A 12098-nucleotide genomic window follows, 5' to 3' on the forward strand; every position below is an offset into this window, starting at 1 on the left:
CAAGCGTTGCGAAAGAAAAGAAAAACGAAAAAAGAAAATGAGAAAAATCCAACGCTGATGCTTCAACTGCGCAGCTTTAAAATGAATTTGCATAAGGCCGAAGAAAACGCGAGATGGGTTCAAAGTTCAGCGCACCGAGCGCTGTTTCGAGCACATAAATAAATAATGAATTTTCTAACACTCGCATTAAAGATTTTAATGAATTTCGCAGAGCGTAAAACGTAAATAAACAGCGAAAGAGACGAAACGGGAACGGAACGGAAACGGTAACGGGAACGGGAAAGGGAACGGGAAGAAGGAAAAGGGACGATATCAGACGCGGAGCCATTAAAACGCTTCAATCACAGCGCAAATCTGTTCATGTGTGCGCCAAACAAAACAGAGAGAAATTAAATAAACAAACAAACAAACAAGCGGCAAAAGGAAAACACAGCAAAAGCAAAACAACGCAAAAATCGCGAAACGAAAAACAAAAATAAAGCAAACAGAATAACAAAAAGCAGCAAAAATAAAATCAGCGAAATTTGGCGTTTAAAATTCACACATAAAAAATGTAATGGAAAGCATTAGTGCTCATAAAAAATGGATTTACACGGCCTTTTTAAGGCTGTCCTGATCCTGTACATCATACGAGGTGAGTACCAATTGCCACAGTCCCAAAGCTCCACAGACACCATTCAATCTCTCCCCCACTCCCCCTCTCTGTATCGCTGGCAACAATTGCTGTCAATTCTACAATTCTATGAAAAAATGTATAAAGAAAAAAAATATATATTATTTTTTTATATACGAAAATTTATATATATACATATATGCGTGGGATGTTCCAAAAGTATTCCTAATTCGAAGGAAAGAAATATTACCTATATATTGGTATTTTTTATGACTTTTAACTGCTGCTTTGATATTTATTTAAAGTATAATTTATGATATATTAAAAATCATAAAAAATACCAAAACTGAAAAATACCAAAACTACGACAGCTAAACATTGATAGAGTTTTTGAAATATCTAGATAAATATTCATGAATAAATACATATATACTGAATACTTTTTAAGCGGACCTCCCACTACCATATATATTTATATAAATTTATATTTATATTTTATTATGCAACATATTATGGGGGCAAATACTAGTTTGATTTTATATTTCAGCGATGCAAAATCCATTGTTTATGTAATATTTGCCAAACTATTTGCTGTTGATTTCTGTGAAAAGTGTGGGATTAAATATACTAGAGAAATATATGAATATATAGTTCATTTATATGCGAGCGACTATCAAATTAATTTGATTTGCGACTGACATTTAAGCACTCAGTCGAACAGGCTCCACAAGGGAGAAGAGTTGCGAGCTAAATTTGCATAAATATTTTAGCATATTTTATTTGATTCACATTTATATTTACCTTATTGACAGACTGCAAAAGTATTCAATATATCTATCTGTCTTTATGTGATATGCAGGGTATCTGATTGCCTGTCACTCTCTCACTTGCGTCTTTTCAATTTCCGTTTGACTGATCCTTGAGCTCAGACTGGCGCCTTGCAGTATGCAACACTTTTTGGTTGCGGCCGCTGCGCTACAAATAATTAAGCTACGTAGCCAGTTACATGTTGTTGTTGTTGTTGTTGTTGCAGTTGCTGTAGTTGTTGCTGTTGCTGCTTCTGCTAGTGTCGCTTCTTTGGCTCCTCTTTTGTGCGCTGTCGCCTGCAACATTTCCACAGCCACTTTGTCCACTTTGGCTAACAAGCCGGGCGTGTGGCATTCGCCCTTTCTCTCCCTCTCTCCCTCTCTCCCCCACTCCCCCTCTCGCTCTGCTTGATATCCTGGTTGGCATTTTGTTTCAGGCTTTTTGTTTTTGCGTGTTTTCTTGCTTTTTGCTGTGCTGTGCTCTGCGCTCAACTCAAAAAGCCAAAGTTATCAGCAAAAGATCAACGACAGCGTGTGTCCCCCTCCCCACCCCCTGCCGCAGCTCTCAGGTCCTTTGCCTGGCAGCCGCAGGCGCTTTATTTCCTATACTTTGGCTGCTGTTGCTGGTCTCTGACTGTGACAGTCTAGGCTTTTCTTCGTGCTGCTGCTGCTGCTGTTGCTGCTGCTTGTTGCTGATTATGCGCTGCATGCTGTCGCTGCCTTGGACAATGCCACAAAAGGCGCTCTTGCTGCTGCTGCTGCTGCTGCTGCTCCTGCTGCCTGTTTACTTGGCTTTGCCATTGCTGCTCGCTTTTTGTTTCATCAAACAGCAAAGGCAGCTCAGGCCCGTCAGCCAGGCTGCATAATCTTGGCCGCCGCCCGTAGAGCTGCTGACGAAATGCCACGCCCACCGACTGGCCCTCAGCTTGTGCGTGTGTGTGTGTGTGTGTGTGTGTGTTGCAATGTGACATTCGAGGTCATTCACATTTCGAGGGCGTGTTGTTGAACTTGGTGTTGCTGCTGCTGCATGTGTGTGTGTGTGTGTGTGTGTGTGTGTTGCTGCTTGGGCGTGTTGCATATTCGGTTGCTAAATGCCCTGATACATTAGACAATGAGCAGCTCTAATTATGTCTAGCGTCTGCTTAAAAACTGCAATTAACATTTGAGCCCAGTTGTTGTTGCTGCTGTTGCTGTTGCTGCTGTTGCTGTTGCTGCTGTTGCTTTGTGCCCTGAAGTGTTGGTGCACGCCAGCGGCAGAAAGTTGGCTTGTAAATGATGCTGCCGCCTCGAGTTGCCGCGAGGCATACAAAGCATAGCCATTGTTGTTGCTGCTGCAGTTGCTGCTGCTGCTGCTGTTGACTTCGTTTCTTTGAGCTGCAACAACAACAACAACAACAACAACAACAACACAAACAAAAGTGAAACGTGTGCTTTTCAATAATTCAGTTTTATGGCACAGCTCAACGTGACGTGCGCCTTTGTCTGCAGTTGCCGTTGTGACTTTTAAAGTTGGCGCTCATTAGTGAAGCAACAGCAACAACTGCAGCTGCAACAGCAACAGCAACAGCAACAACTGCTGGAGCAGCAATGTCTGCAACATTAATTGAAATGCTTTTCACTTTTAGCAGCTGCAATTTAATTGCATACTTTAGTGCGCAAAGCAGCAACAACAACAACAACAACTGGCAACAGCACGACAGCAACATGCAGCAGCAGCAGCAACAACAGCTGCGCTTAGTCAATAACGAAAATTCAGCTGTAGCATTAAAATGTTTTCGTTCAATCGCAACAATAGGCAGGCGGCTCGGCAGCTATGCGCTGCGTATACCCTGTAAAAATAGCCAACAGCAATGGGGCATGCTGCACTGAGAGAGAAAGCACAAGCAAAAGTAAAAACTAAGATTAACTGTAAACCATACTTATGAACTTTTGTACAGGGTAACTGCTAGTCGTTCAGCTTTTCAGCTGTTTTCTGCGGCTGTGTTTGCGTCGCAGCGGCAACAGCTGAATAAAGTCAAGGAGCTGGCAGCGCTGTGCGTGATATGACCTAAGCAAATACACTTTGCTAACACACACACACATGGACACACACACACACACACATAGACGTATATACAAATACCGTTACGCTCTGTTGCGTCGAGACAGAGACATGGGGCTGGGGGGCTTTAGGCAGTGGAACGCTCGACTGAAGCAGACGCCTCGCATTAGTCGAGGCTTTTAAGCAGAAAAATGCGTGCACTTGAAACGAGTGGGCGTTGGGCGGTGGGCAATGGGCGTGGCGAGGACGAGGCGGCTGACTCCTGCGGCCCTAGCTACAGCTTTAGCTGCTTAGCCAGCCAGTTGCCTGCTTTAAATGTGAAGAGCTGGGGCCAGTGCCTCAATCAAATGGCAACGCTGCGCCTCGGCTGCTGTTTATATTTGTCAAGCCATTTCCCCATTTCCCCCGTTGCGCCCCGCCCCGCCACAGCACCGCTCCAATGACAACACTGCCTTTTCCTATTGGGCCCCTTGACAGCAGACAAAAGCCTTGGAACATCTTTCACTCACGTACCTTATGCAAATCAGCTTTAACGTGTCCTGCTCCTGCTCCTGCTGCTCCTACTCCTGCTGCTCCTGCTCCTGCTGCTCCAGCTGCTGCTGCTGCTGCTTCTAGCTCTTTCTCCTCAGCTCTTCTTCTTCTTGCTCTTCCACTTTACTTTTTCGACTCTGGAAATTGCGTTTTCATTTAAATGCTGCACGGAAAAACTTTGACGCTGCGAACTTGTCGCTGGTTTTTATTGCTCTCTGCCGTTGCCGTTGCCGTTGCCGTTGCCGTTGCCGTTGCCCTCGACGTTGAATAAAGCACTTCTTTAAGATTTAGGGGCTGCTGGCTAAGGCTAAGGGTGGCTGCTGCTGGCTGTTGGTTGGGCGCCTCCTAAGCGTTTTTGATTTAGTTGAGCTTTGAAGCCCCAGCGCTTCTCATTATTTACAGTTTTTCCTGACTTCTGCTTGGAAATTAAAGATGTGCCCGCTGGCTCGTTAAAATACGCTTACAGCGCGCATTATGCTAAGCGAAAGAAAAGTCCAATTTATTTAAGCAGCATTTATAATGCAATACAAACAGTAAATGTCTATAACTAGATGGAATTTGAGTTGATCGTGAAGCGCACTATAGCTGAATCGACTTTCAGAATCTCAATTGCGAAGTGTAAATCGAATTTAATGAGCATGGGAAGGGGAAGTTATATCATTTTGTTGAATTGAATATTGTATATACCCTGAAATGAGCTTTGTATGATGATATGCAGAGACTATCCCGTGTTGCTCTTCAAGACTAATGCTTCTACTTTCTCTACATAACTCAGAATGAGGCACAGCATTCAGAAAGTATAAGTAGTATGATTAGTAGTATATGGATTTGATACTAAATTATGAAAGTTAAGAACTTAAGGCCTGAATTTTTATAAGCGTTGGCAGAAATGTCAAGAATGGATTCCACAATACTTTAAGTTATGAATTGTAGCAGGCCAGTATAAGATTTGAGGGACCAGCACTATGGTTAACCATCGTTAGATACACGTCTATCGATAGTTAACCATATCGATGGCTGAGGAGGTCGATACTTGGAGTGCCATGATGAGTAATGGCAGAAAAAGAAAAAGATCGGCAGAGCTGAGTTGAAGCTGAGTTGAGTTGGGTTTGATTTTGAACAGACAAGACGTGTGGAAATAAAGCTAAGAAATAAAAGCCTCCTGCAATATTTTGTAATCAAGTCTGCCATTAGCTAGTTTCTCAGCTTTAGAAATCTGCTGACTCAGCTCTAGTAGCTACTTAGCTGTGAGTCCAATATCCTTTCCAACTCCATCCACTCCTCACATGCCCGTGTATACCCGCATCTTCATATATACCCTCCCTTTAAGACTGCTCGCTTGAGCATTTCATATTTGACACCCCCAAACATGGCTCCATTCGCTCTTTTTCTTTTCTTTCATTTGTTTTCACTTGCCGGGATTTTCTTCTTAATTACGAAACGACTTTCTTTCAGGCAGCGCTGCCATTTGGAATGGCTGCATTCCTGAATAGAAATCTAAATGGGCATCTTGCAAATGGGGCTGCTCCTGCTGCTGCTCCTGCTCCTGCTGCTGCTGGGAGGAAGCTGAGCTGAAGTGAGGCAGGTTGCGATTTGCTGCTGCTGCTGCTGCTGCTCATTTGCATTTTGTCTGGCAGTGATGTCTGTCGTTACATAGCGGCTGCTGCTGCTGCTGCTTCTTCTTCCTCTTCTTTAGCTACCAGTCATTTCCGTCCAGCAGCTTTTAATGAACCGTGATAATGATGAGCGCTGCCTGCCGCTGGCAAGGCTCGCACTTTTATAGCATCTCATTCTCCTTCTCTCTCTCTATGCCTCTCTCTTTCTGTTTGCATCCCTCTCATATAATTGATTTGAGTTGAGCTGTGGGCGTGGCAGCTGCTGCTGCTGGTGTTCCTCACAGTCCTTTGGCCATTTTGATTGACAACGCTGACAAATGGTGCGGCGTGTATTCAATTATGTGCAAAGTGGCAGCAACAAAGGCGCGCGCAACATGCAACACGAGCGAGCGAGCGGGCGAGCGGGCGGGCGAACGGGAGACAGACACGAGCAAAACCTTATCGAGTTTATCAGACGGTCATTGTGTTGCGTTTATGCCGCATTGTCAGTGCCACACGCCACACGCACACACATACACACCCACACACACAGAGATACAAAGACAGACGTGCCACAAAGCCATAGATAGTCAGCTACATTACCATCATCATCAGCCACACACACACACACACACAGACACACACAGAGAGGAGTTGTTATATGGGGCACGTTTTGATCGCATCCGAGCGCTGGCTTTGTTGGCAGCACGCCCTTTGCTGGCCACATAAATAACCTGGCTTTGGCTCGCATTTCAACTGGCGTTTGTGTTGTTCGTCTTCAATTAGCCGACAGCTGCCCTCAGTGCCTCGCCTAAGCTGACAAATTTCATTTTCATTAGACTGCGTCGCCACGGCAAAATCTCTGCTTGCAACAGCAGCAGCAGCGGCAGAGGCAGCGGCAGAGGCAGCGACGTTAGCTGAAAAGAAAAACTTTATCGTAAGTGACTTAAAAAACTAAAACTGCAAATTTAATGTGCTGGCCCGCTGTGGCATCAACTTGTGGCAAACACTTTATACTTTTCACTAACAATTTTTGCCCAGCTCGCCGCATTTCCTCTGGGCATTGCAGTTGACAGCTACACACACACACACACACAGATACAGAGGCACACTCTGCGAGTACCGCAACGAAAGTGGCACAAAGTTTGCAACACTTTCAGCTTGGGCTTTTGGGGGCAACTTGGCTGAAGTCTGCTTGCCTCTGTCTATGTGTGTGTGTGTGTGTGTGTGTGGTCCACTCTCCAATGCTCTATCGTTATCTCTTGGCCAATGGCTTTTTTGACAAAACAATTTTTCATTTTATTGCTGCGGCTGAAAATTGCTTACAAATTTAGTGCTGCATACTTTGCGGCTGCTGTCAAAAATGCTCCACTTCCATGTGGCGCTCTCAATTACCATTTCCCAGCGAATTCGCTGGAAATTCCGATTCCTGTGTGAATTACAATTCTATTTTCATTTTTAGCTTCACAGTTTTGTCTTAATTATTGAAAATATATTTTGGTGATTAGACATTATAATAATGCCCTCAATTACTTCTGTTTGATATTGAAATTCCTCTTAGACAACACTAAAAATATATTTCGCCTCATTATTGTTATTTTCTATTCTACTTCGCTGCGATTCCAGTGAATTTTATATTAATTTGTATGCAAATAATTCAGCCTAAAATCCATTTCCAATGCTCCCTAATTAATCCTAATGATGTTGCTTACGGAAACTCTCGTTGCTGTGGAAACTCCGCAACTTAAAGCAACATTTCTGATTTCATTCAGACTTTGGCCTCTCCACAAAAAAAGGCTAAATTCGAGCGAAATTATTTTACCAGCTCATAAATGTCGCATTTTCTCGCTCCAGTCCAAACTCGCTTTTTTTTAGTTTTTTAAATATAATTAAATTATTCATGCAGTTGCTGGGCATAAAAATGTGAAAAAAGCAGGAAAAAAATGTATGTGTTATCTACACGAGTTGCTGTGTGGCATAAAAACGGGTCACTGCACTGCTGAGGCAACGCCTCAAGTTGTCAGGGAGCCGCAATGCAAATATAGCTTGACACACGCCCACACACACAGACGTAGAGGGGGAGAGGCAGGCGCCACGCCCCCTTGACTGCCTTGACTACCAAGTGAATAATAAATATGACATAAAAACCGCATCGAAAGCGCCTTTAAAACACACCCCAAAAAATTATGCAATGCTTTGGCCGCCGGCGGCGTCAGAGCAATTAGGAAAGACGCAAGTTGGCCGAGATGCTGGCACACCTGCACAGTCACACCTGGGCGGCCAGGCAGCCGCAAAGCGATGGCCACAGGTAAAAAGCAATTGTCTTTTCGCTTTGTGCGTGCCTTTGTTGTGGGCCACGAGCGATGCTCATTAAAATTTAGGCCAAGCCGCAGGGCCGGGCCCTCAGTCAGTCAGCCAACGCCTACGTCACTGCCACTTAATTTTGGCCAGAAAAGTTTGCGGCTTAAACGAAATTGAAATTAACTTTGGCCGCTCGTGCATTACACGCTCGCGGCAGTCAGAGTTCCGGCCAAACTAAATACATTTCCCTCACTCACTCCATCTCACTCACTCACTCACTCTCTCTCTCTCTCTCTCTTTTTCAGCTGAGAGCAGCTTTGCAGTGCATGGCTTGGATCTGCAGGGACCGATATTTCTGCACGAGCCGCCGCATCGCGTTGAGTTCTCCAACAATTCGGGCGGCCTCATAGAGTGCTCCGGCCATGGCAGTCCCCCACCAGAGGTTTGTGTTAAGTGTATAAAATGGGCGTGGCACTTTCGGAGGGGGTCTTTTCCTGTCCGCTTTCGCCTGCTTAATTATGCATGCCACTTTTAGTCTGGCGCTCATTTCCAAGTTAATTGACTGCCCGAACAGGGCTGACCAAAAATGAATGTAAGAGAAAATAACTAATACGCCCCCTTGTCGCTAGGTGGAATGGACGCCCATACCGCCGCAGCAGGACATGGTCTTCCAGCTGTCCAATGGCAGCATGATGTTCTATCCGTTCACGGCCGAAAAGTATCGCCACGAGGTGCACGCCACCGTCTACAGGTGAGTCTGAGCGCGCGCAGCACAGTGCGTATACTTCATATCTGGTTCCTTCTCTCCTCAGATGCAAACTACGGAATCTGGTCGGCACCGTGCTCAGCCGGGAGGTGCACGTGCGCGGCGGTAAGTGGCTCGCGAGTGTATTTAACAAATTTTTAAATTAATTTACGTATAATTCTGTTGCCGCTGCGGCAGTTGATTTGCGCCAACGCAGCTGGGCGTGCCTAAAATGAAAAACTGAAAAAAGAAAAGCGCACAAACTTTCGCTTTAATTGCAAAGTTTTGGTAACGCAGCGCCTAGCAGCAGCCAACGCAAGTTTTAATTACTGCTGCCAAAAATGTTGGCGGGATGAAGAGCGCGAGCGAGCGGGGGCGAGCGGGGGAGCTCTGCCGGATTACAGCCACCGCCACCAATAAACCGCCCTAAGCTCGGCGCTAATTTGGCGCCCAAGCGCGAGAATTGACTCTGACTCTGGCTCTAGCTTTGGCTTTGGCTCGGGCTCGGGCTTTGACTCTGACTCTTTCGGCTGGTTGCCTTAGCCACGCTGTGAGTTTCATTTAACAGCAACTGGGTTGACGCAGGCAGAGAGGCAAATGGGCTTTAGTAACTCCCTGAACTCGTTTCGCTCACATTCCGAAAAATCATTATGTTTTTTTTTTAAAGAAATCTAAAGTCTGAATATTTCTAATGTTTGATTAGATTGTCTATGTGAATCCTGACTATAATTTGCTTGTTTGTTTTTCTCTTCTCATCCAGCTTTTCATATCTCTTTTGTTTGTTCCTTTCCATTATTCTTTTCCTTCTGCTTCTTCTTTGACTTTTCTTTCATTTCTTTTCCCTTTCGATCTCATTTTATTTTCTCTTTCCATTTGATTCGTTTTCCTCCTGTGGGCTTCCTCTTTCCTTTAAATTATATATACATATATAAATAGTCTTTCTTTTTAATAGTCTTTCTTCTTCTGAATCGTTTTCCACTACTTTTTCTGTTTCTTCTACTTCTTCCACATCTCTATCTCCTTCCTTCTTCCACTTCTCCCTTTGCTCTCTACTTCTTTGCAATTTTCTTTTGTCTGCTTAGTCTTCTCACTCACATGCTCCTATTCCTCAGCTTCTTCTCAGTTTCTCCCCAGCTTCTCCTCATATTCTCAATCCACCTTCATTTTCTCATCTCGTTTTGTTTCCCTCCTTCTTCTCTACTCTACTCTACTCTAATTACTGAGAATCGCAGAGAAGTGCCTCTTAATTTACTCAAACATTAAAAGTCCCCATAAAGATTGCATTTGGCGCAGCTCGAAGCACAATTTTTTGGTTCCATGAATACAAAAATAACAACAACCAAAAACTTTTCAACTCGCAACTTCCGCAACTCTTTACCCCCCCCCCCCCTCCTCCCCTCACCACAAATAAAGTTTGTCAAACTACTCTATTTTTGTTAGTTTCCTTTAATTTTTGTCCAGTTTCAAGTAGCTGCGAAACTTTCTCATTCATTAGGCACTTGGCGAGGGCTTTATTCAAGTGCATTAATGAGGCAGTCCAGCCGGCGACTCCACCCGTTGTCCCAGCCGAAGCCAATCACTTTGATTGGCATCGCTTGTCGCATAGATTTTCTGGCTCATTTGGCCTCCAACTGCTTCAACTGCTCCAACTGCTGCCACCTCAGGCAACTACAGTGAATGCTGCCACAGACAAAAACAACAATTAGCACTGGCCATAAAACCTATGAATGCCATATAAAATGCCCAGTTGCGTAGATAAAACTCTCAAAGGGAAAGCTCGTGGCTCTTGACTTTTGGGGCTGCTGCGGCGGCTGCTCCGTTTAATTAACAGGCGCACACACACACACACACATATATAGAGAGAGGGGGAGAGGGTGAGAGATGGGCGAGAGAGATGGGAAAGAAAACAGTTGAAAGCAAAAACAAATAGAAAAGTCGCCACCGCAAAGATCTTAGATATGCTAGGGTTCCCCACACACACATATATATATATATATATAAATTTGTGCCTAAGTGTGTTTTTAGATACGCAGCTCTTGCTACATGCAAAGTTTCAACGTCCGCCGGTCATTTTTCAGCAAGTCAGCACAACGTTGCGTATACGCCACGTAGCGGGCCTCATATACCCCTTAGAAATAGCCAAGGGCGAAGTATAGAGAGAAATGCAGTAGGGCTTTTAAATGTGATAGGCAGTTGCTGTTATCGATAACCAATTTGTATATATGATAGTGATAGTGTAAGCGACAATCGATATTATTTAAAAGTAGAGTAGAGCTTTTCAAACTTATAGTGAATGGCTGTTATCGATAACCAATTGGTGTATATAATAGCGATAGTGTAAGCTACAATCGATATTGATCGATATTATTTAAAAGTAGAATAGTTTTTAAAGTAGAGCTTTTAAGTGTTATAGTGAATGACTGTTATCGATAACTAATTTGTATATATGATAGCAATAGTGCAAGCGACAATCTATATTTATCGATATTCCTAAAACATGCTTATTTAATCGGCAAAGACTACATCAACTAAGCTTGAGAAATCTCTTACTTTTTTCATTGATTCGATATTCGATCAGCTCTTACGTCGTATTGTAGTAACTATTGATCTCTGACTCCACTGTCAATCAATCAATTTGACAATCACAATGCTTAAAAGGTATTTAGATCAATAATTTTGTATAGGTAAAATCAATATATTATCCTTAAATATTTTTTTTAGTGAGTCATTGAGTTTTCTTAAGAGCTGAATCAGACATCAGCTTGAGTGTAGTCCATGCACCATTGCAGGGTATCTATCAATCGCACCTTTGCAACTTTGTCTGCTCCAACTTTGTTTTATTTGCGGTCGCTTTGTTTGTTTCTTGTCTCTGTGTGTGTGTGTGTGTGTGTGTGTGTGTGTGGAAAAATGTTGTTTTTCTTGCTGTGTGCTCCTGCGCTTTTTCTAGCCGAGTAGCCCGCAACGCTTTACGCTTGAGCAATTTGACAGCGCGTAGATTTGGCGCAAAACGTTTTGCCTAATTTGCAAAAGTTGCCCAGGGGCTTCAGCCGCAGTCGCAGTCCCGCTGCGAGGGGCACTCCACTAATTTGCCAGCTAATGTGTGCAGTTGACTTTTTGTCAATCGGCGCCTCGTTGTCGTTGTCGTTGTCGTTGTCTCGTGGTCCAGCATTTAGCAGTTGTGTTATTTAATTGCCAGCGCTTAGTTCGCAGCGTGCGTGGCCTTCAAGCTGGTTGACTTAAGTGCGTGTAATTAGTCCAGGATGGGGTAGAAAAAGAATAAGCGAGGGCTGCTCGGCAAATGCTGGCAGCAGAGCGCAAAACTTTTGATTCCGCCAAAAGCCACAGGGCAAGCACACGACGTCGACAGAGACTCTGATGAATGATGTTGCCTCACAAAGTTGCGACTTGGCTTGCACTTTTGCATTTCAATAACACACAGAGAGAGAGAGAGGGAGAGGGAGAGAGG

At 44.1% G+C, this 12098-nt stretch overlaps 1 protein-coding gene across 3 annotated transcripts in view; it reads left to right on the forward strand.

Moving 5' to 3' along the window:
• The first annotated feature begins 465 nt into the window (after positions 1 to 465).
• Positions 466 to 12098, forward strand: part of LOC6586473 (Down syndrome cell adhesion molecule-like protein Dscam2) — a 45358-nt gene continuing 33725 nt past the window's right edge. For all 3 annotated transcript variants that reach the window (XM_044009545.1, XM_015160369.3, XM_044009546.1), the window contains exons 1-4: positions 466 to 634; positions 8193 to 8329; positions 8517 to 8638; positions 8700 to 8758. In XM_044009545.1, the coding sequence (XP_043865480.1) occupies positions 583 to 634; positions 8193 to 8329; positions 8517 to 8638; positions 8700 to 8758 (370 nt within the window). In that variant the 5' untranslated portion in view covers positions 466 to 582. The remainder of the gene's footprint in view (positions 635 to 8192; positions 8330 to 8516; positions 8639 to 8699; positions 8759 to 12098) is intronic.

This window comes from Drosophila mojavensis, unplaced genomic scaffold, assembly GCF_018153725.1.
Source record: "Drosophila mojavensis isolate 15081-1352.22 unplaced genomic scaffold, ASM1815372v1 contig_74, whole genome shotgun sequence".
Classification (NCBI taxonomy): Eukaryota; Metazoa; Arthropoda; class Insecta; order Diptera; family Drosophilidae; genus Drosophila; species Drosophila mojavensis.